Source organism: Cryptomeria japonica, chromosome 10 (genome assembly GCF_030272615.1).
Source record: "Cryptomeria japonica chromosome 10, Sugi_1.0, whole genome shotgun sequence".
Lineage (NCBI taxonomy): Eukaryota > Viridiplantae > Streptophyta > Pinopsida > Cupressales > Cupressaceae > Cryptomeria > Cryptomeria japonica.
In genome coordinates, this window is record NC_081414.1 from 99,086,915 (window position 1) to 99,112,478 (window position 25,564).

General features: G+C 34.1%; 1 protein-coding gene across 1 annotated transcript; it reads left to right on the top strand.

Annotated features, from left to right (window-relative positions):
- The first annotated feature begins 6,215 nt into the window (after window positions 1-6,215).
- Window positions 6,216-6,749, top strand: LOC131060674 (dirigent protein 1). Its single transcript, XM_059212238.1, has one exon. It carries the CDS (start codon window positions 6,216-6,218, stop codon window positions 6,747-6,749), a length of 534 nt encoding a protein of 177 aa, XP_059068221.1.
- The last annotated feature ends 18,815 nt before the right edge of the window (window positions 6,750-25,564 follow it).

A 25,564-nucleotide genomic window follows, 5' to 3' on the forward strand; every position in this document is an offset into this window, starting at 1 on the left:
GTGATCTAATTTTAGAGGAGTTCTAAATAAGAGGGTTTGATTTATGAAGGCTAGATAGAACCCCTTATATAGAAACCCCTAGGCTTAAATGAAACTCCTAAAGGAGTCTCCTCCACACCCATCAAAATGTTGACAAAAAAATTATTTTCTTCACCTTTTGGGGAACCAAAGCAAATCATTTAGAAATGTTATTTTGTAAGCATGTAGCCCTTAGTATTAGCTTTATAAAAATAAAATATGTGAAATATTTTCTTCAATATCATTTTATTTATTTATAATGATTGTAGGTCTATTATGAAAAAATAAAGACACATATTCAAGGCTTTTTTACGAGGTGAAAAAAATGGAGGCTCTTGCAGTGTCTGTTTTGAAAAAGATTCCCACTCTCCCAACATTTACTATCTTTTCTTTTGTTTGTGTCTTTGTCCTTTCACCTAATGCCCTTTGGTTTTGTACCAACTATGACTCCCTCTACCCCTGGGATACCCTTTTCAATTAGGTTTGGGCTTAATTCCTCTACGAATCCTATGAGTTTGGTGGTGATGATGCTTTCACACTAACTGCAAATGGTGTAAGGGATTTTCCCTCTATGAAGCCTTCTTCTTTTGGTTGACTTTATGGGTCTTTGGTGTTGGAATCAATGAACACTGAGAGGGGGGGGGGGGGTGAATCAGCATTATGCAATTAACAACTTTCTTAACATGATTCTTAAACCACCAGATACAAATGAATAAAAGCAAAGTGCATAAACTAAATGTAAACAAGCACAAAACCATAACACCATAATTTTTATGTGGAAACCCAGAAAGGGAAAAACCATGATGGGTTTGAGACCCACAATATTATAATACTGTGATCAAGAGTATAATAATATTACAAGAGGAGAATGCACATGCATTCAGGCACAATGCCTAGAGCTCACCGCTCAATTACAAAAGAGGGATACAACCCAAGAGGACTCACTATCCTACAAATGATTACAAATGATAACAAAATGTCTGAACTGATGAGTAGCATCTAAAAATGCCAAAATGCAGTTCCGATTAAGTGCAAAAGTTCTTCTTCCATTGTTCTATCGCACTACCTTGTTCTTCACTGCTTTGTCAAATACCAAAGCACCAATCCAATGATGGTGCACATTAAACTGCGCACAAACGCTCATACAACCTTCGTACACTCACATATCTTTACAAAATGCTCAAATGAATTGGTCTTATATATCTACACCATTAAATTAAATCCATTCCATGTCGGCCTGAAAATTGCATAACACACAACATGAAACGTGTAATAATAAGTCGGCTCAATCCAATTACAAATCCATATGCGGACCTAAAATTTTTTTGGCTCAATCACCTTGAACTCAAAAACAATCATTGAAATTATCCCAAAGATTCTGCATAATACGTTACACCAAAATAACTCTATTCTTCTGGATACGGGATCATCAATCTTGCACAAGAATCAATACCGGAGACTAGGATTGTGAAATAAGCTGTCTTGAACATCCAATCACCTAACTCTTCCATCGCAACCAAAACTATGCAAATGGAACTTATTTTTGCTCAATGTACTCATACTCAGCCGCATACTGTATTCCACCTTCTAGACTTAAGCAAAATGAGAATCAAAACTTCCGGTAGAACAATTTTACATATACTGGATGTGATATTTGAGTTGAGTTGCCATGAATGACAACCCCAGAACATTCCTCATGCACTAATCGCTATCGGTACAATGTCTCTTGCCAACATTTGGTTGGTCTTGTGGGTATTGGGCCTCCCCCTCTAAGGACTTTTTCTACTACTGGTGGGAAAAAATTTGCTTGTGTTGCCAGTTTTGTTTCTCTTCATCCTTCCAAGGGGAAATTTCATCCTCTTACTTGTGCCAATACCTCCCCTATTGTGGTCTGTAGCCAAGATGATGTGGAAAATGTAATTTCTACCAACACTGTGGCTTGGTGTGTAGATTTGTTGGTCTTTGGCATGCTCTCATAGATCTTCATCAATGGGTGATGGATTCTTGGAAGCCCGTAGTTGCTGGTAACATTGAGTGTTTGCCTTGTGCTAAAGGTTATTTTATTGTTGTTTTTGTTTCTTTTACTACCCATGATTTGGTGTTGAGCAAGGTGTGGGCTTGAGTTGTTCACTCCCTCTTAATCAAACCTTGGACAAATGCCTCCAACTTTCTTACTAAACCATTCAGTGTGTGTCTGGTGTAGGTTCATCTTCCCAATCTTCCCCTTCATTTTGGAGAATGTTTTGAAGCCATTGGCAACTCTATCAGCTGCTTCTTGAAGGTTGATGAGACCAGCTCCTCCATGGGTCTTTTTACCTTTGTGCACATTCTAATCAATATTGACATCTCCATACCTCTTCCTAGGGATTTGGATCTCATGGTTGGGGATAGGCCATGGACTCAATCACTGGATTATGAGGGTCTCCCCTTTTGATATCATCATTGCTTCTCTATCGATCACTTGGCCACAATTTGTTATCTCTCATGTCATAAAGGTGTTGCCACTTGGTGGAAGGACTTGATTGTCTTGGCTTCTGATTCATCCTCTGATGATTGCTTACAAGTTGATGATGATGACTCCCAAGATGGTGTTCCACCTCTTGTTGCTGGTGTGGCCTCTTCAAGTCGTATGGATACTAATTTTCCTCTTGCTACTGATGTGTCCCCCTTTGGCCCCATGGACCCTACCCCGCCCATGGCTCTTGGTTTTCTCTAACCCAAGTTGGTGGATAACATATTAATTGCTTAGCATTATGCTCCTTTTGCTGAGATTCTCACTAAGAGGATATCCCCTCCTGCTCCCATTTTTTTTAGGGTGTTCCAAATGATAGTATTGTCTGGATTGTTGTTCGTCAATGGAGGAAAGATTGTTTTTTCTTCTCTTCCCAAACTCTTCCTCAAGTTTTGGGTGAAATTTCTACCCACCCTTGATACGGGTTGCTAGTTTTTTTGCTAGTGTGATGTAAGTGGTTTGATATGGCTTGTGTTGTCAACTTGGTCTATTCTTGACTTGTTGTAAGCAACCTTTTTGGCTTGTCTTTGTATAGGGTTAGCATTCTTGTTTTGCTGCTTATTATAATAAAAACTAACATTATAATATAAGACTTAAAAACCACAATCCACTCCACATAGATGTTTAAGTTTCGATAAAAAACATAATTTTAGTGCATATCATAAGATAAATATGTTACATAAAATTATAGGTCTAAATTTTTCGTTAGTAATAATTCAAAAAATAATAATAAATAAAACATTTAATAAGAAATAACTAAAAAGTATCCACGTAGCAAATATTGGAGTTAATTATCTAATGCCCATAAGATATATATATTTTTTTGTTTATGGTGTAGTTATGCATAATAGACTAATACTACAGAATAAAAAATAATACGTAAGTTAAAAATTGATTTAAAAAATTATAGACATAAAATTAAAATATATATTTTTAAAATCATAGCTTAAATCTACATAGAGAATGCCACAACTTATAAGTTTATATCATTACATTCTTGACCATTTTTTTCCATTATAATTGACTACCTCTTAGCCAATGTTGATAGACCTAAAGGTTCCACAAAATTTCTTGGAACATTTGTCACCCATCTCGACATTAGAGTAACATCAGTATAATGAAGTTTATAAGTCCAAAGAACTTATATTTGTATGATGTGAATGGTCAAAGAAATTAATGGCTTAATAACTTTGAAGATTCTTCCTTGCATTGTATAATCTTTTGTTTGCCACATTAAAAAAAAACAATTTGATTAGGGGAAAGGAACTAGTAGTTGTGCACCCGAACTTCGCGCTTCTCAAAATCCTACTTGGAAATTTCAAATCACTCTAATTTTTTTACAGCAGCTTACTTGGTAAGTCCCCTGCTTATAACTAAGGTTTCAGGGCCACATCATCAAATATGATGCCACATCAGCATGCTTTTTGCCAAGGTGTCCAAATCAGCCCCCCAAAAAAGTGAGACCAATAGACATGCAAAAGAGACCCCAATAGTTGTGCAGCTGACATGTCATCACTTAATTAGTTACTTTTTATAATATTAGTACATTTCTTAACAACTATTGGTACATTTCCTAACAACTGTTGGTACATTTCCTAACAAAAATTGATATTTTTTGTTTCAAACAATAGGTTTTATTTGTTCAATTTTTGAAACAAAAGGTATCAACAACCCTCCCAACAATTCGTACATGCTCAACTACTTGGTCCTTTCCCCTAGGTATTGTCAAAATCAAATACCCTTCATTTTTCAAAGCATCTAGAATGCTCTCATTTGTGAAAGCATCCTTTTTCAAGTGGTAAGTGAACACAACTTTTGGTGGTCTCCTGAAAAATCACGAGGTATAGTTTGAAGTATTTAATGTGTGAAAGTGACGAGACCTTCAAGCATTTAGCTCACCAACCAAATGATTAATGGCTTTAAATGGTAGAACATTACATTCCAATGGTGGTGTATTGGTGTTATATAAATATTTCATTATAGGCAATATAAATTTAGGTGTTAAATAAATGTCATTATTGATTGTTTGATAAATGTTGTTAGGTGTAGAAGTTGAGAAAATGAAGAAAATAGTATGGAAATAAGAATAAAAATGAATCTAACTTCAAAATTTTATTGGAAAATTATAAACATATGTGAATCTAGTGTGCATATGATATGGTCATGAAATGTTTAATTTTGTTCTAATTTTTTCTGCTTGTTCTAGTGGATTCTTCTTATTAATTTGGTTGATTTGTAAATGAGGAATGAAGGGTTGAGATTGATTTGAAATGAATAACTTAGATTGATTGTGAGGAAAAATTAAATTAAAATTTAAGAGAAATGTGAAATTAAATGATGGCAGTGGGTGTGTGAGTGTTGAGATTTATTTTGCTTAAATATATGGTTGAGATTAAAAATTGATTTGGATTTTGATAGATAGTTATTGGAAATGAATGGTTAAGATTTGGGATTGAATTCACTTAAGATTGATGATTTGGATATAATAGACATTAATTTTGTGTAAATGGATAGTTGAGATTAAAACTCAACTTGAATTTGGATAGATGGTAGATGGGTATGAATGGCTAAGATCTAAGATTGACTTCATTTAAGATTGATGATTAGGTGTATATGGATACACTTGTAATTAATGTTGCTTCTAGAAGTTCTAAGTGTGACATCTTGTACTTGCTCCAATAGACTTTTCTTATTAATTTGGGTGAGGTGTAAAGATTAATTTATAAATGAAGAATGAAGAGTTAGATTGATTTGAAATGAATGATTAGGATAAGGTAAGAAAAACTTTTACTTATTTATTCTGATGGAGGGTTTTAAGTCAAATCCTCAATGCTAGAGCATGAGCTATAGTCTAAACCTCTTCAACTAAGAGCCAAGGATTTGAGGGTATCCATTCCACCAAAGTTGCTCAAGGCACACTCTTGACCTCATCCCCTATAATGACGAGACCTTGCACTCAGCAAGACTTGGTTCTTGGTGGCATAACCATTCAACTTCACCAACAAACCAAGGGCCCATTATTTTTTCATTTTTAATTTGACATTAGGAGAAAGGAGGAATTGCATGTTGGCATCCGGTGTATGAACCATTAGAATTTATTCGTCTTAGTGGATGGTTGTGTCAAACCTAGACTCATTTAACTTCCTAATACGAGAGCACAAGCCATAGCTTGAACCTTTTTGGCATAAAGTCAAGGATTTGGGGGTATCCATTCCACCAAAGTTGCCCAAGACACGATCTCAACCTCATCCCCTATAATGTCGAGACTTTACACTCAACAAGACTTGATCCTTGGTGGGCTTATTTATAACCATTAGCAAACCATGGGCTTATTATTTTTAAAAAATTTAAGACAAAGAAGGAATTAAATTTTTATAATGGATGTATGAAATACTAGAATTTATTTTGTTTAAGTGAATTAAAAGTTGAGTTGAATTTGGATAGATAGTAGGAAAATAAATGTCTTAAGATTTTGAATTGACTTCATTTAAGATGGATGATTTGGATTAAAAAGTAATATTTAATTGATTGTTAATTAAAATTAGATGGTTATGATAAATCTGATGATTTGGATGGTTATAATAATCACATTTAGACTTAATGTCAAAAACTCAAGAATTTTGTTTAAATACTTGATGGCTATCACAGTCCACTCCACTCCACCCAATAAGCTATTTTGTAAGCAATGGCCTCCCATTACAACAAGAAGTTAGTTTTACTGCTATTGCTTTTAGCAGCCCCTGTAATCGAATTCGGGTCTGCCAGAAAAAAGAAATTGAAGAAGACGAATCTGACATTTTACATGGAAGATTATCAGACGGGGTCGAATGTGACTGCAGTGCCTGTTGCGGGCGTAAATGGGACAAAAACGGGAATTTTGAACTTCTCGGCTGTTTATGTGATCGACAACAGATTAACAGAAGGGCCGGAGAATTCTTCATTGGAGATCGGCAGAGGTCGAGGAATGTATACAAATTCGGCCTTGGATGGCACTGATCTTCAGCTGGTGATTTCTGTGGTGTTTAGTAACGGGAAATTTAATGGTAGTACGCTGCAGATTCAGGGGTCGGATCGTGTTTTGTTGCAGAGGCGAGAGGTTTCTGTAGTTGGGGGAACAGGGTATTTTAGATTTGGCAGAGGTTACGCCGTTTTGGAAACGGCTTTCCTTTATGCCTCAACCCTCAACATTGTGGTTGATGTCACTGTGCTTCATTACTAGGCTCCATGGAAGGGAAATGATTCCATGGAAGAGAAATGATTCCATGGACTCTTGAATAATTGATGTTTTTAATATTTTCGTCGTTATGGATGATGGAAATTTGACATCTTTAATAATAATTTGGGAGGATTATGAAGTGGTAATGTTGTCGACTGTAGTTTGTGTCTGTGTGTTCTTCTATTTTTAGTTGCTTTTTTATATTTGTTTAAGATTTCTGTATAAAGAGGCAGATTGTAAGGAAATCTTTGTCTCTGATTTCTATGATCAACAGCATCTCACGAAGATGATTTGTATTCTATTGAATGAATATAAAGTTATACTAGCTGTTGAACAGTAATTTTTATATATTTATCGCTATTTATCAATTTGAATGAATATGAAGTTTTACTAACTGTTGAACAGTATATTTATCGCTATTTAGCAAATTCATTTCCTCCCTAACAATGTTTATGGTATCTTCAACTTGTTTGTTGTAAGCAATCATAAGATCTTCCTGTTGGAAGTATCACAGTTCTGAGAGGGGGGGTGAATCAGAACTGTATTGTTCTAATAAGAAACTCCTTCTTAAATTTTTCACTAAGCAGTTTAAAACAGAATATTTACAGTTTATGCAGGAGAAGTGTAAGCATTCATCATAAGCATAAGGAAATGAAATTCACAAACATGAAGAAACACCAAATTTGTGCCGAGTGGAAAACCCTCCAAAATCTCATGATTTTGTCATAGGGAGAAAAACCACTCCATGAACCTGTATCTTTTATTCATTCCAATTCTTTACAATCGGCAGTCACTACTGCTCAGAAATTTAACACAATTTAACACAACTCATATACATATACAAATGTGCATATATCACTTGTACATGTACACAAGTTTATGATAAAACTTTCAGACCCGCTAATCTTCAGATACATATATATATATATATGTTTTTTACACACACATACGTACATGCATCTAAAGATTACAAGTTATATATGAACTTCGAAACAAAACAGTTACATATTTCTAACTGAACCAGTTAGAATTTGTTTAACAATCTTCCTCTTAAAAAACTTCAAAAGATCTGTTTCAGATTACGAATCTGTTTTAGGCGAAGCTGATAAACATTAATCTTCGTTTGAGAGATATTCGAAGACAGTTTTCATAACGGCATAACTGACTGAAACATTTACATATTTCCTTTTGCTTTGAAACAACAAACTTTTAAATAGTGCCCTGGGTTTAAAACCCCAAAAGATTTATAAAACACTGCATAGCCATATATCGATTTCGAAACCCTCTTTAGAAGTGAATCAAGAACATAACCTTCATACCTGTGAATTTTACGATTCTGCCCAAGAAACCGCATACCTGAGACACAAGATTCTGTCTGGCCTTAGGAAGTTTCTTCCTTCTTTCATGCGCTCCAGATTCTCATACAGAGCAAAACGAACATATAAGCAAACTTGTATTTTCACTGAGTAAGATAAATGCATAAACCTGAAACTCTATGTGAAATAGACAACAAATAATGAACCTGCGTGAATCCATCGATCAATTCCCTGTTTCGCACAAAGATATCTTGACCCAAATTATTACCTGTCTGATTTACAAAATGAATACAATCTTTCAAAATGCAACAAAACTGTTTGCTCAGAGTAATTCGATACCCACAACCTCAATTAGGTTTAACAAAAATTTGGAGTCCGCCATGCAAAGTCAATACTTGGCGAGAAAGGACTGACAATAATTAATAAACTTGTCAGTTTACATTGGTCTCAAATAAAACTGCCGACAAACCATTCAGACTTTTCAATTTTTCACTTTACACAAATACCATTATATATTCCTTGTCACGTCAATGCCACATGTAACATTTTGCCAACAACGCATGCCACGTATTTGCCGGATGACAGATAATGTAAATAGTTAACACTTCCTCCTTCAGTATGACATTGAACTCCTCACTAAGATCCAATATACTCATATCTGAGTCCATTGCATCTTGTGGCTGCCAACAGTTGTATAATCTGATCTTTTCCACTGTAAAGATCATTAAGTTTTGCAATAGATACATCTTTTCTAGTGTTCTATAATCTGATCTTTTCCACTCTAAAGATCATTAAGTTCTGCAATAGATGCATCTTTTCTATTCTTAGTCGTTATTTCTTAATGCTGCACATTGAAAGCATGACTGTTCATGTAAGAAGAGAGAGTAGAGAGATTCGAAACCCTACCTTCCTGGAAAACATAAACATAACCTCGCACAAATCAACAGGAGGTAGATCTTCTTTTCAATCCAAATTCTTCTATGTCCTTCTATCCTTTTCGATGTATTCCTCATTACAATCATTTTTCATTGTACTGATCTTTGAAATAGGATTTTCAAGTTAGCTAAGGAGATAAAGAAACACAATTCAAAATAGGTCTTCACTAAGCATTCCCATAATGGAAAGGAATGAGAAGTGGATCACACCACGATGCAACAAAATGTTATCTAAACGCCACAATCATTGGAGCAAAAAGATAGAGAATCCAAGGTCAACCAAACCTGAAATGATCATATCTAAAACCACAACTTTGGCACACACTAACATGTGTCAAATCAGAATAGCAAAGATAAGTACATGAATAACACAAATCTAAAATCTTATCAACAAAACTAGCAATGCGGAGGAATGCAGAGCTATGCAACTTCTACAAGAAAACATCATTACTTCAAAGACTTCTGGAGCACAACTTTTTGGACCTTCAAAACACAAAAGTAATATCTCAAAGCAATATCCAATAACATATCAACACATCATGAACAAAAATGCAACATATTAGTATTGCTAAGAAAAACCAAACACTGAAACAAAGAATTAGTATGTTAACATCAATAAAAACCATACTGATACATCAAATGTCTTCACATTTGCAACATGTGTTGGATAATTGTTTCTTTCACTTTACATTGCTTATTTTTATTCAAAGTAATTTTGCATATTGTATCTTTAGGGTTTTAAAGATATTTCCTATTAACCAATCATATCTCAAAGTTTTTATCCATATTGAATGTTGCTTTATCATGATATTTGTAAGGAAGTACATTACATATGTAGATCACATAAAAGCTTTTGTAGACAATGGTAATCCTAGAGACGACATTGGAAAAGCTAAAACTTGTACCTCTCTTAGGGTATCTCATGTGAATGAAGAAAGAGTAAATACTTCTATCAATGATCTCTCCAATGGAGAGAAAGCATTGAAGAGAAACATGGCACCATCTTCTTCTCATACACATACCTTAGTGCAAGGGGGGCAAGATCAAAATATTGGTATATCAATCTCTCTAGATCCTCCTTAGTCTCCTAGAGCTTACCTTAATCATCAACATATTTGTATAGAAGATGATTTTATGCATTTTATTCATGATCTATCTCCTCACATAACATTAAGTAAAGATGAAGCCTTAGATGATAAGGACCTTCCTTCCCAACCTATCAAAGAGGATATGAAAAATGATGATAGAAAGGAGAATCTTCCTACAAAGGATATTCCTTCTTCATCTAATTCTCCCTTGATCCTTCCATATGCTCTTAAACTAGAAATTTTAAATAATTTCATGACAATGGTCCTTCTTCACAATTAAAAAGTTCCTATAGGAGTGACCTTATAACATAATCTCAAGACAAGGTTATAATGGCAAGTGCTTGGAAAATATGAACAGGGAATCAAAGTCCCTATAAACCCTCCTATACAAGCTAGTACAAAAGGTCTAAGACATCCCCATCATTCACCTATGGATGATCTCCTTAGGGTGCAAAAGCTTAGGTAGTATTTTGCAAAACATAAACTCTATCATCCATCTAAAGGTGCTTCTTCCTCAAATAATCATTTTTGCTCATATCATCAAACCCAAGATCATCATCTCAATGATTGTCCTAATTTTTAAAAGGGAATACAAGGACTCATTGATACTGGAACTTTCAAAATAATAGAAAACAATCCATCTCCTTCTATTACCACACCTTGTCTTACATCTCAAGAGGCGGAACCAACCCCAATTGACAATCAATAAAAGTTAGCTACAAGAATTTTTTGGAGATTGAAGTATGATAGGAATATTGTGTTTCCTTCCCTAAAATATACTTATAAGAATAAGGAAGGTGATGAGAATCGTCTTTTCAATAATTATTAGTCTCATTCTACTAAAAATTGTAGAGCCTTTAAAACATTTGTTCAAGACCAATATTCAATTGAACTTGCATAGCTCTTACAACCGATCAATACTCCATTCACCCTATCATTTTGCTCCTCATCCTATGAAACTAGTAATTTTACTTCATTAGGGGCTCTTTTTCATGAGTGGTGATGTTTTTTCAATAACAATCATACTTAGGGCAGCAACATAATTCTTCCTTGTCTCCTCACTTGGGGAGAAAGGATAGTATATTCAATTCTCTCTCTACTTTTTGAAGATTACCTCTTGTTTAGAGTTTCATTGTGCATATCTTGATGTCTTTTCTCGCATGGAATTCTTCCTCATGTGAGTACATGCGTGTTCCTTGTTAGGTCCTTCGCTTGAAGTGCTACATCTTCTTATGTATAATTTATCTTTAGAGGTTGTGTAATCCGTCTCATTCTCCCTATGGTTGGGGGGAATTTGTTTCTTCTATCCTTTCTAAGGATCCATTTTTCCTTTGTTGAGTAGTGTTTTCTTACGATATGATGTCATTCCTTGTGTGAAGTTGTTTGTTTGCTCAAGGATTATCTCTTCTACAAGATGTGTATCCTTGTCTACAACCTCTTCTTTGGCAATGTATATCTATTATAAACAAACCTTTCACTTTAGGTCAAACGTGTGTCATCCTTCATCAAGAATCCATTTAATTAGATTTTAAAAATTATGAATGATTATTTTAATAGTAATTTTATTTTTATATAAATAACATTTAGTTTAAATAAATAATAAAATTGATAAGATTTATTCTATAAATGATTTTATGTTTTTAAAACATGTTTCTGAATATTACATATCCCTCTAGCTCTCATATTATTGAGTAACTTCATCTATTATTGAGAAAGTGGTAGAAAAAGCTTTTGATGTTGAAAAGAGGAATTCATTCTACCATTTTATTTTTAAATGCTTATCTCTTGAAAAAAGAAAAGATCTTATCTAACTTTTGGTTCTCAACCAACAATTGAAGGGATCTTAATTAGAAAAGAAAATGTCAAATTAAAATTTTAATGATAAATATGTTAGTTTAGAGGAATTGTGTTATTTTAAGGAGAATTATGAGAAGTTGGAAGAAAGGATAGAATCTCTAGAGAGGGCTTCAAATTAAAGGCAAATTGTAGGGTGGTCAATATTAGTAAAATTACAATTAAAAATTTTATGTAGAGTTCAATAATTCTAATTAGGCTAACCATGGGTCCAGAATTGATAATAATATGAAGGGGCTGAATTCTTTAAACTCTAAGAAACTAGAATTTCTTGAACACCATCTTGAAATACTCTTATTAAGGAAGAGGGATGTAGACATCTATCTATCTTCTAAATCTTGGCTATGGTTTAGTTTGATAATAATATGGAGGGGCTCAATTCTTTGAACTCTAAGAAACTAGAATTTGTTGAACTACTTTTATTAAGGAAGAGGGATGTAGACACCTATCTATCTTCTAAATCTTGGCTATGGTTTAGTTTTTAGTTTTTTAATGGTCTTTGATCTAATTAGTTTTATTTTGTTTGTTCTTTTTAAGTATTATTTATCAATTTAGTGCAATAATGGGAATTGAGTCTTGGTGGCCGCTTCGTCCTTGAGTTCAGTGGCGCAGAGCTTTTAATCTTGGTGGTTGCTTTGCCAACAAAATGTTTTAACGGCAACACTACATGTCCGAAGACATTTTAACTTTTCTTTTATTGATTATATCTATACTAATTTATAATAATATTTTAACATTTTTTATTATATCTATATTAATTTATAATTATATTGATAAAAATATAATTTAATTAATATTATTAATAAACTATAATTAAAATTAAAAAATACATCATAATATAACTCTTCACATATGTATATATAATATAATTGTATTATAAAAATTTTAATATATATATTGAAAAAATACACCACAATATAACTTCATTTTCTCTATTATTTAACTTTGTATGAACTATCTCATGTGTGTGTATTAAACTAAGTACTCCGCACATGCATTCAAATCCTTCAAAAATAAGAATATATTGTTGTAAAATTACAAAAATAAACTCAAATAAAAATAACTAAATTAAACTTTAAATCTATAAAAAACAAAAAATAAAAATACTAAATTAAACTTTAAATCTATAAAAAACAAAAAACAAAAATATTAAACTCTGTAACAAAGAAGCAAAAACAATTTGATCTTTATTTTTATGATAAAAAATATGAAAGACTTTAGCTCATCCCAATATCATTACTCATATTAATGATATGTAAAAAGTAAAGATATGATAGACCATGTAAGAAGCGTAAAAAGTAAAGATACAATAGATCGTGTAAGAAGCGTAAAACAATTTGATCTTTATTTCTATGATAATGAAGATGAAAGACTTCATGTCATCCTAATATCATTCCTCATATGTAAAAATTAAAGGTATAATAGACTATGTAAGAAGAAAAAACAATTTGATCTTTATTTCTATAACAAGATGAAAGACTTCGGCTTGTCACAATATCATTAACAATAGACCGTGTAAGAAGAGTAAAAAGTAAAGATACAATAGACCGCATAAGAAGCGTAAAACAATTTGATCTTTATTTCTATGATAATGAAGATGAAAGACTTCAGGTCATCCTAATATCATTACTCATATGTAAAAATTAAAGGTAAAATAGATTATGTAAGAAAGAAAAAACAATTTGATCTTTATTTCTATAACAAACAAGATGAAAGACTTCAGCTCGTCCCAATATCATTATTCATATATAAAATAAAGATATGTTAGACAGCTTAAGAAGCAAAAACAATTTGATCTTTATTTCTATGATAAATAAGATGAAAGACTTCAGCTCATCCCAATATCATTATTCATATGTAAAAAGTAAAGATACAATATACGTTGATGATACAATAAACCTTGATGGATAGACAAAAATAAAAACTTACACAATAGAATTCAGAAATAAAATAGTGACAATAAATATTTTCTTTTGATACCCAAGACAATGAATTCACAATAAACAAAACTTAAAAAAAACAGAAACTAGCTCCCCCCTATCTCCATATATACACAAATCAACTACTACTGAAATCACAGAACTCCATGAACAAGAAGAAATGCAATTCAAAGATATTCTAAACTCCAAAACTCTTCCTGACTTTTTGGGCAGCATCCTTCACAGTGTGGCCAGTTTTATCCATCTTGTCTGCAAAGAAATCCTTGACCATATTAGTGCTGTGTTGAAGCCTGTGAAAGACACTCTTGTCTTTCTTCTTCTTCTCCTCTGCCTCATATTTGGGCATGGTGTCCTCTGAGAAATTAGGGTTTGCCACATGAGAGCCCCCCTCAATATCTTTCTGTGCCATTTTTGATCACCAACTTCCTCCACAAACTTGTATATATCTTCCTCTGCCTCACTCTAATCTTTTAGACAACGTACACGTAGCTCTCCCCTTACACGTTAGAATGACAAGAAGTGTGCGTGGCAGTAAACCCAAAGGAAACGATCTCACAGATTTCTACACCAGATTTGCCACACAAATGCTTACATCATATTGCAACTTGAACCCTTATAGAGGGCTACTACATCACAACTACTACTATTAATAGAACCAAATAGTTCTTATGATAAGGCCTAGAAGATAGGGGCATAACCTATACAAAGTTTCCCCATTATGTTATATTGTCTTTAAGGATCAGACATATATATTAGTTCATGGTTTATCTAGGAAGTCCTTCCTGTTGTCTATAATTTCTTTTTTTTTTCTATGAAGAATTAGTTGATTCTCATAGGAGTGATCACAATTACAAACTAAACAAATTCAATGGTTCTTTTGGTTTGATGTTTGCATTGTTCCTTATTTTAGCTAGTCATATGAATCAAAAACATGATTTAGGAGCCTATAATTACAACAACATACATGAGCTTGACACCTTTTCGTAATGAAAACCTTGATCCAATGATAGCTTCATCCAATATTACCCTCAATCCTTCCTCCATTGTGCCCTAATCAATGCCTCTAGCATTGCTTGTATTATTTTTTTGCTTCCCCTACTTCAAAGAAAACTACCAAAAATATGAAAGAAACATTGGTGTTGACTGTAAACCTATGATTCATCACCACGAAATGGTCTCTATAGGTGATGATGACGATATTGGCCTTGAAATCATTTTCCAACCTTATATATGAAACTTCTCCAAGAAATGCTATCTATTGTTTCTTTCCCAATGACCATATTTTTGTATCCATTTTGTTAAGTAGCTCTAGAAAAAAATAATATCAAGTTCTCAAATAAAGACCCTTAGAAAGTACTAGATATGCACCATGTATTGATTTATCAAGAGCCCTCTTGATTCTAGCTTGATATCTTGCATGTATAAAGGTTGATCTATTAGGATTATCGATAATGCAACAACCTATACCAAAAAAATGTGGTTAGTGCATCTTTCTTAACAAGAATTCACAATTACCATATGATTATTTAGCAAGTTGACGATGATGTGGTAAGTGAGGAATTGGTCATATTTTTCTTATGGCATTCACAATTACTAGTGAATTTTTTTTCAACAATTACTTGCTTTACTCCAAATTGCTCATAGAGTTGTAATGAAACAACCTATCCCACCTTCATACACAAGTATTTAGCAAGTTGATGATGGTGTGAACATGGATATTGTTTAACTAGTTTACAAGTCGTAAGTCCTATTCACACTAGTCTAGTTAAGTTTAGTTGGGGTACACATGTGATACTTATCACTTCATGTCACATACCATAAGATCAAGAAACTTTTCATAATCTTATGTTGTCCTTTGTCTCACCTTCATCTATATAACCAAAGGTATCTTAGCATGATTACACATGATCATTCTATTTGTATTATTTAGTAGGAATGCAGTTTGTTCTTGCCATATTGATCTTCTCATTTTTAAGATTTGCATTAGGCTTCTAGATCTTGGGTAGCTCTCTCCATAGTCAAATATTACATGATATCAAATCATGTTGAGTGCTTTTGGTTACTCTTTTTTGGAGATCTTGAGTGTAGATGTTTGTGGATTTTGAAAAGTCAAATATGCTCTTTTCTTACATAAAATGGTTACTTCAAGGACAATCATAAAATTTTGATAAAAATAATAGATTCTAAGGGGTTCCTCTTTGTGGCTTTGTATTGGAGGTTCATATCAGAAAATACTAGTCCAAATCCAAGCTCATCGGTGAGTTTAAGGTGTCCAAAAAAGTTAGTTTAGCCTTTTGATTTGTCCAAATTGGACATGTTACATTAGATTTACAAAGATTTAAAGTTGAAAAGTGATTGTTAGATCCAAAAGGTAGTTGTAAACTTGAAGTATTTTGGGTCAAGTTGAATCCTATCATCACATCCAAAAGGCCCGAGAGCCTAAGGATCAACTATAAATTCATCAAAATCAGACACTTTTTCTCAACCTATTGGAGAAAATTTTTTCTGTCATTAGTTATATGGATTGTACTACAAGAATATTTGTAGAATATTCTATTAACAATGATATCATTATTGTGCAACACTATGATAACATTTGAATCAGGTATCCAATTGAAGAACTGTTTGAAGTGCCAGAAATCTTGTGAAGCGATCTATCAACATATAACCCACCACACAAGATATAGACACTTTTGGGCCATTTGGAGCCTCTAATCCCTCAATATTGACTCTGAAACTTTTGTTCGTAACTGTCAAAAATGAAAAATTTAACATCTTCAAATATAGACATGATCTTGCAACAAAAAATTAATGGCATGCTTAACTAGCCAACTCAAAGCTTTGGGAAAAATTTTGGACCAATTTGTGGTCAAATGATAACTTACTAAAAATAGTAACCTTATGTATATACAAGGTTGATACATCATTTTCCTAACAAGTGTAGCATCATAAATTGATAACTAGTCCAATTTACACCTCATGTTTGTGCTCCTACTTTAGTGTGTCATATCTCCATCTCCTGTCTAGGTCCGATTTGATCGTATTGTCCAATCCTAATGTCATGAATAGTATTTGGTGGGTCTCATCTTGGAGGTCCCTCTCCCATTTCTCTTTGTATCAGTCATGTTTGTCGGAGCACCAGGGTATGGACCACCCTGGCCTGGGCCAAAATTCCCTAAAACACCTTGGTCCCACTTAAACATGCCCCAATTTGAAATGGGCCATGTACTTTATCTCCCGAATGGCTTTTGGTCCCCATGGCTACACATGATCGTTGGAGGTCAGCCTAATCGGTAATATACTAAGGGAACCCTATGTAAAGACATCATACCAATTCACCTAGATGAATCAATTGAGAAGTATCCATACCTAATATTCATGCATCCTTGAAGCATCCATCACTAAGCATCTTCAAAGATTCAAGGTTGCATATTCATCCATCAAGCATTGTGGAGAAAAGTTACATCAATATTCATGCAAGCATGTGTCTGATTAGGGTTTTTCATGTTCATGTGTTTGTCATGTCATTACATTCAACATTTGTGATTACATTCAAACAGAATTGCATCATCATCAATAATTGCAGATCTGAGGTATATTTCCTTAACATTTATTTTAGTATTTGCATTGTTTCATTCAAGGCTAATTCCTAAATTAGGGTTGGAATCAGGAAAAACCCTATCCACAACATATTTCCATCTCTTTCTATGTGAAAGAAATGGGTATAGGAGTTGTATTTGGGAATTTCAATAGAGTCGACAGTGATGAACAAGTTTAGCTTTCAATGAAGGAAAATTCAGAGGACCAAGGTAGATATGTGCTACCTAGTTCTAAAAAATTATGCCAAATTTTTGGGAATAGGTTCTGAATCTATTCTTTTGCTCGAATCCCATTTTGTGGCTAAATGGGACATTTGTATCATTCCATATTCATCAATTTGCTTCATTTATCTCTCATTTTCCCCTAATTCCACAACTACATTCCTAATTGAAAAAAGAAAGAGTATTATGATTCCCAACAAATGAATCCAATCAGAATCGCATCCCTTCCCTTAGGTGAAATAAAACTAGATTTATTGGGTTCAATCCTCTTTCAATTTATTTGGTTAAAATTTAGATTATTAGTGGTTTTATTATCTTAATTGGTGAAACCTTAATTCCAAATTTGTATCACATTACATTTTGGTGAACCTAACTCCATGCATGCTTATTTCTGATTTATGGTCTCATATATGATCTATAAGCATTTGAACAATAAAGTTTGTTCTCATAGATCATAAGTACATAAATTTAGAGGTTAAATTCATAAAAACTCTAATTTATTTTAATAAATTTGACTTGTGGGTTGCATAATTTTTTACTCATATTTTCAAATATGATTTTAGGCATTCCTAATTTAGCATTTACTAAATCTAATTTGTTTTCCATTTCACATATGATTACATTGTTTTTTACTTAAATTTATCAAAACCATGTGTTGTTGAATATCTCAAACAACTGAGAGGGGGGGTGAATCAATTGTATATTAAAATTTATTTTTCTTTTCCCACAAAAATAGATATGGTAAACTAATCTCAAATTACTTAACCTTTAGTAGATATAAACTTGAAAGATCATACAAATGAAACACTAGATATGACATGGAAAACCCAAGAAGGGAAAAACCACAAAGAATGTTAATTCTCAATATGAAAACACATGTTAGGGTGACACCAATTAAGATAATTTTTACAAAGATGACTCACTGCCAGAATGCTCACAGAAGGTGTTCTCATTGCTTGACTAAAACCACTAGAAAAAGAAAGAGGTCTCAGGGCTCACAGCCTAGAAGAAGAAGAAAGAAACAAAGAATCTGCCACTGAATCACGTAGCTAAATTTCTGGAAGAAACCTTAGGCTCACTACCACTAACTTACCAAACACCATCAACACACAACCATATTGATCATCCACAACCAAACATAACCTCGCACAAATCAACAAGAGGTAGATATTCGTTTCAATCAAAATTATTCTATACCCTGCTATATTTTTCTATGTATTCCTCATTACAATCATTCTTCATTTATACTGATCTCTGAAATAGGATTTTCAAGTCGGCCAAGGAGATAAAGAAACACAATTCAAAATAGGTCTTCACTAAGCATTCCCACTGTATACACATAAAAATGGCTATTAGCGATTAAATAAATATTTTATATTTATTTAATATTTATTCTTCTATTAAATAGTTAATTTGAAAAGATTAATTTATTTAATTCATTTCATGTCTTTCTATTAATTAATTTAATTAAAATATTTTATTAATTAATTCATCTATCCTATTCTTCTGATCAATTAATTGAATATCTAAATATTTAATTATTCTTCTAATCAGTTAATTAAATATCTAAATATTTAATTATTTCCTTCAATCATTCGAATATCTAATATTTAATGGTCATTCTTCTATCCTATAGTCTCAAATATTAAATAATTTCTAAATTATTTAATCTCTTATCCAACTCACCTTCCATCTCCACTTCATCTTTCTTTTGCCAACTCATCCATCATGTGGCTAAATTAATTCAACAAAAATAAAATAAATAAAACATTTATTAGCCACTTATCTTCAACCTCCAAATTTAATGAAATATTGTGTACGTACACATATTTCATAACCTTCTTCTATATTCTCTCCAACATCCCTACATCTTAGGAAGGACTTGAGTCCACTTGTCCTCTCATGCCTAAATCTTCTCCAACCATCCCTAGATTCTCTCAGTCAACAAACCAGTCAAGGTGAGATGAGTGAAACTTGTCTTCTCCTTCCCCCTTTCTCTCAACCTTCACCTTTTCTCACAACCATCCAAATCTGTAGATCTGATCATGACCGTTGATCTAGGCCACATCATCTTATCCTCTCAAAGTCTATAAAATCACGAGTTTGAGTTGAGAAAGAGTTAGTCTTCAAGTGAGTTTTCAAAGCTAATCATTTGTGAAAACTTATGCATCCGTGAGTTTTAATCTTGAAGCAAATAGCATAATCATTTAGCATAGTCATTTAGCATTGCATATCATAGTATCAGTTAACATTCAGTTATCAGTCCATTCTTCATATGCTATCTTGGAAGCTATTAGTGCTTGTCTGAGAGCACACCATCTACAACCAGGAACAATGGAGTTAGGACACAATGAGACATAAATCATGAAGGTAATAATAGTGTTTTTATTTTATATGTATTTCATGTAATTTCATTGGTTGAGTTTGAATTTCTTGTAGCATTTCCTTTGTATTTTGTGAAACTAATATGTTGCGGGTAGTATTTTGATAATGAAATTCAAGTCGACACATTTTGATGCCCACCATGGGGCTCAGAGCCTCGCATATTCTTTCTAATATCCTATCTAATTCTCGCAAAAAGAAAATTTAACACATTTGTAATACAGATTCATGTCTATGTGAGTTTTGACAACGCTTTTATTTGATAGGTTAGCGTTTTTGTCCTTCAGGTTACCACATTTGTCATTTAGGTTAGCGCTTTTGTCTATAAATCAACACATTTAATCTTTAGAACAACGCTTTTTTCCTTCAAGTTCACGCATTTGTTATTTTGGTTAACGCTTTTATCAGAGAATTCTCGCTTCTTAGTCTGCAGAGCAGCGTTTTTGTGTTTCAGGTTAACACTTTTGTCCTTTGGGTTAGCACTTTTGAGGTGACAATGCATTTGTTAGGATAGCGCTTTTATTTGCAACTGACATAATTTTCTTGTAGGTCCAAATGTCCAAGAACTTAAATTTTTCAAACTACTAACATGCATGTGCAGGGTTATTTTTAAAATAAATTTCATGCATTTCCTCACCTAGTTAATTAAGAGTTCTATTTTGGAAAGTAACAAATCATGTCATACTCATTTAGCTTAACTAAGGGGGATAAATTAACAACATGCAACTTGCATTTTTGAGTGACTTCTTTAAAATAGTTGCACATAGATTTACAAAAGCTAAAATAGACTCGTGTTTTCCGTGCTTGATGAAGTAGTAGGTAAGTATGCTCTCACCATCATACGGTGATCAGAAAACTGGACCTACTTTCCTTTATGTATAACCTTTAGAGGGTCTGCCTTCTCGAGCTGCCTTGAGGGGGCCAGTGAGAGGGGAATGACCTAAAGTGGAAAGGGGCTAATACCGAGTCCTTCCAATCCACTCTAAGTAAATCGTGTTGGTGACGAAAGTCACAAGCAACATGTGTTGATAAGTTCATACCGACACTATGTTTCCCCATAAACCCTATGGAGTGTAACCTCTATAGGCTGGGAACCTTATGTATTTACAGAGCTGAAAGTGTCGCATGTATGGCCACATGACCGAAAGCCTTTACTAAAAACCACTTGTACTAGTTTCCAAAATCCTTCTAGTTGTTGGCGTAGGAGGTCAAACCTCTGAAGTGGCTCACACACATATGGTTCTTAGTAGAGATATAAAGTTTGCCATGGGGAGTTTTCATGGAAACTGGTGCTTGGCTGCCCCAGAGAAGTGAGTGTTGAGGGTGGAGCCAGTGGGGTCAAGCATCCAAATATCTACTTTGCATAGCGTAGCCTCAGGGGAAACCCCATGTGAGATTCAACAATTATTGTCTCAACCTACCATAGGATTTGTACTCACTTGTGCATTTTGTTTTTTCAAAAACATTGTGCCTTCTATGTTTATGACATGTTCAAAATGGTCAAAAATTTGAGAAAATCATCATCTAAAAAATGAGCGAAAATCCAACAACTTGCTGAAGGATTTGAGAAGAATCCTTGAAACATAATCAGAATAGCGCTTTCAAACAACAAAATTGTTCTTTTATCCCATAAGTTAACACTCTTTACCACAAGAGTTAGCAGAAAAGCTTTTTCACATCTAAAAAGCATATCAAACCAAAATGTCAACATCAGTATCAAAACACTTCTTGAGTAGATTTATCTCTAAACTATCACACATTTTCAAACTAGTTTAGCAACTGGGTCACTAATCCAATAGGCTATTTTTGAAAGGTTTCCATAAGCATAAACATTCAACAAGCTATTGATTCAAACATTTTAAGTGCAAAAAAAAATCAACATCATTGTCAAGTCTCTCATCAGGATATATCAAATCCTCTATCATGAAGCTTGATTAATTCATCTTGTGTTCATTATCTTGGATATATCTTTCCTATTTTGAACCTAGGTCATATCAAAATCAAAATTGCACTGACATTGGAATCAAACAAACTTGTAAACTATCCGATGCTTATATGAATTTTAAGTATCGCCTTAAGAAAAGAAAACCCGGTTATAAAGCTACCCAGAAAAGAATAAGATTCTTGTATATCAATTGCAAGATCTTATTAAAACATAGGACATTCGTACACCATTTTCGTCACTATTTACGTGGCTGCGGGACAGAGTTTGACGGAGAAATTTTGCAAGGATGTGCTTTTCAACAAAGAGACGCTTTATCACAATGAACAAACAATAGTGGTAAAATCAACAAAGCATATCTTCCTAAACCAATAATCACTTATTGAGTTGTCCTTTGGAAACTTCAAAATTTTTGAAACAATCACATTTCGGTTTGGACTAGAGCTCAATACGAACAACTTAGAAAACAACAAAAACAAATGGAGGAAGAAGATAATCCGATATTCCAAACTTTTGGGTATACCGTTGTTGACAAAGAAGCAATCAATAGCACCATTAGAGACCTTGAGAAAGATTTCAAATTTGATAGACTAATGGAAAAACTATTGGCAAAACAAAAAGAGAAATATCTTTTGATGTTGGCAAAATCAGGAGCTAAATTGCCACAAGACTTTAACATAGAAAGTTTGAAACAAGATGCGAAGACAAGTAACACCCAAAACGCAAATGATCCAAATAACAAAGATGTAAACAAAGAAAGTCATGAAGAGACAAGAAAAGAACAAGATGACACAAGGGTATGTGCACCAAGTTGTGGTACCAAAAGGGGGTCTTAAGATGCCACTTTTTTTTTTTTCTGAAATCAGCAAAGTCTGAACTTCAACGACAAATTGAAGATAGTTACACTCCAAATTTGAAGATGCAACAAGAACAAGAGTTAGAGTGCTTCGAGTCTACTTTCTAAACTACTTTTTTTTTTTTTTAATGGTGGAGATTAAGGGCTTCAAAAAGGGGGGCCACAAAAAGTGGTCCTATTTTTATGCAAAAGACATTACATAGCATTTGTTGTGGCCCCCCTAAAATGTTAACTTTTTTTTTGAATTTTTAAAATCGCTTCAGTGAGAAATTAGCTAACACCTTGAAGTTTATGCCAGATTTTTCAGCTAATTTTTTAATGAGTATATGATTTTTTACTAATTTTTGAAGTGGACACATCCTGAAAAATAGAAATTTGAGCATGCTCCTCCCTAAAATCATTGAAAACTAATAAAAAATCAAAACTTTTTTTTTTAAAATTGTGTATCATGGAGTCTAGTTTCTAAAAATGTAAGTTTTTTCAAAATCTGATGAATGTGTAAAAATCTATACCCAAAATAGTGCATGTTGGTTTTTGACAAAAAATAGACACACTGACAAAAGAAATTATAGATGAAAGACTTAACAAAATCAAAATTTGAAATAAATTACATTGTTGGATAGCTAAGAGGGAGCTCAAGTTTACCACATAATTTTTTTAACTTCATTGAAACACATGCAAACCTGATGGAGAGCACGACCAAAAATATGTTAAAATTTTTAATGTTTTGATAAAAACACATCTCTAGCCTAAAATGGTCGTCCAAACCTTTGGGTTGGATGCCCAAGGCATATCCAACCTATAGATTTGGTGTTTCCCAAAGCGGGCCATTTGGCGCGCGCCAAATGTGATCCATATTACACATTTGGCACACACCAAATAGGGAGAGCACCAAATGTGTACATAGAAACCCCCATCTCACCTCTCCCTTCTCTATCTCCCTTCCCTCGTAGTTTCATATCTCTCTATGAACTAGATCTCATATTCTCTCTCTCCCCTTACCTCTTCTCAGGCTCTTCATTCTTATAGATGCATACTCTTCTTTGTCCCTCCCCTCTCTAGCTCTCACAATTCTCTTATTCTCCTATCCCTCGAGCTATGTCCCTCTTCATCCTTACACCCATCTAATTCCCTCTCTCACCTTTCCCTCAGTTTCTTCCTCACTCCCTCCTCTCTCTAGGTCCTAAGGGGTCATAGTAAACCATATGACCCCTTAGGACATAATATGACCCCTAACGACACCTAAGGGGTCATATGGTGTCCTCAGGGGTCATAGGACACCATATGACCTCTTAGGTTACCATAGGACCCATAATGACACCATATTCTATCCTAAGTGGTCATAGGACACCATATGACCCCTTAGGACACCATACAACCCATAACGACACCATATGGTGTCTTAATGGGTCATAGGACACCATAGGACCCCTTAGGTGTCGTTAGGGGTCATATTGTGTTCGAAGGGGTTATATGGTGTCCGATGACCCCTTAGGATACCATATGACCCCTTAGTAGACCATATGGTGTCAACATCGTTCGTATGGTGTCCTATGACCCCTTAGGACACCATATGAGCCCCTAGTACACCATATGGGGTCACTATTGTCTTATGGTGTGTGATGATCCCTTAGGACACCATATGACCCCTTAGGACACCATACGACCCATAATGACAACATAAGGTGTCCTAAGGGGTCATATGGTGTCTTAAGTGGTCATAACACACCATATGATCCGTTAAGACACAATATGATCCCTAATGACACCTAAGGGGTCATATGGTGTCCTATGACTCCATAGGACACCATATGACCCCTTAGGACACCATACGACCCATAACGACATCATATTGTGTCCTAAGGGGTCATATTGTGTCCTAAGGGGTCATAGGACACCATATGACCCCTTACGACACCATGTGACCCCTTATAACACCATATAGTGTTGTTATGGGTCACATGGTGTCTTAAGGGGTCATATGGTGTCCTAACGGGTCATATAGTCTCCTATGACCCCTTAGGATACCATATAACCTCTTACAGGTCGTTAGGGTTCACATTGTGTCCTAAGGGGTCATATGGTGTCCTATGATCCCTCAGGACACCATATGGTGTCATTATGGGTTGTATGGTGTCCTAAGGGGTCATATGGTGTCTTAAGGGGTCATAACACACCATATGACCCATTAAGACAAAATATGATCCCTAACGACACCTAAGGGGTCATATGGTGTCCTATGACCCCATAAGGCACCATATGACCCCTTAGGACACCATATGACCCATAGCGACATCATATTGTGTGCTAAGGGGTGATATGGTGTCCTAAGGGGTTTTAGGACACCATATGACCCCTTACGACACCATGCGTTATAGGTCATATGGTGTCCTAACGGGTCATATAGTGTCCTATGACCCCTTAGGATACCATATAACCCCTTACGTGTCATTAGGGTTCATATTATGTCCTAAGGGGTCATATGGTGTCCTATGACCCCTTAGGACACCATATGGTGTCATTATGGGTCGTATGGTGTCCTAAGGGGTCATATGATGTCTTAAGGGGTCATAACACACCATATGACCTGTTAAGAAACAATATGATCCCTAACTACACCTAAGGAGTCATATGGTGTCCAATGGCCCCATAGGACACCATATGACCCCTTAGGACACCATACG

What these genes read in the sequence shown, in the direction of transcription:
- LOC131060674 (XM_059212238.1), top strand. Translation starts at nt 6,216, where the DNA reads ATGGCCTCCCATTACAACAAGAAGTTAGTTTTACTGCTATTGCTTTTA.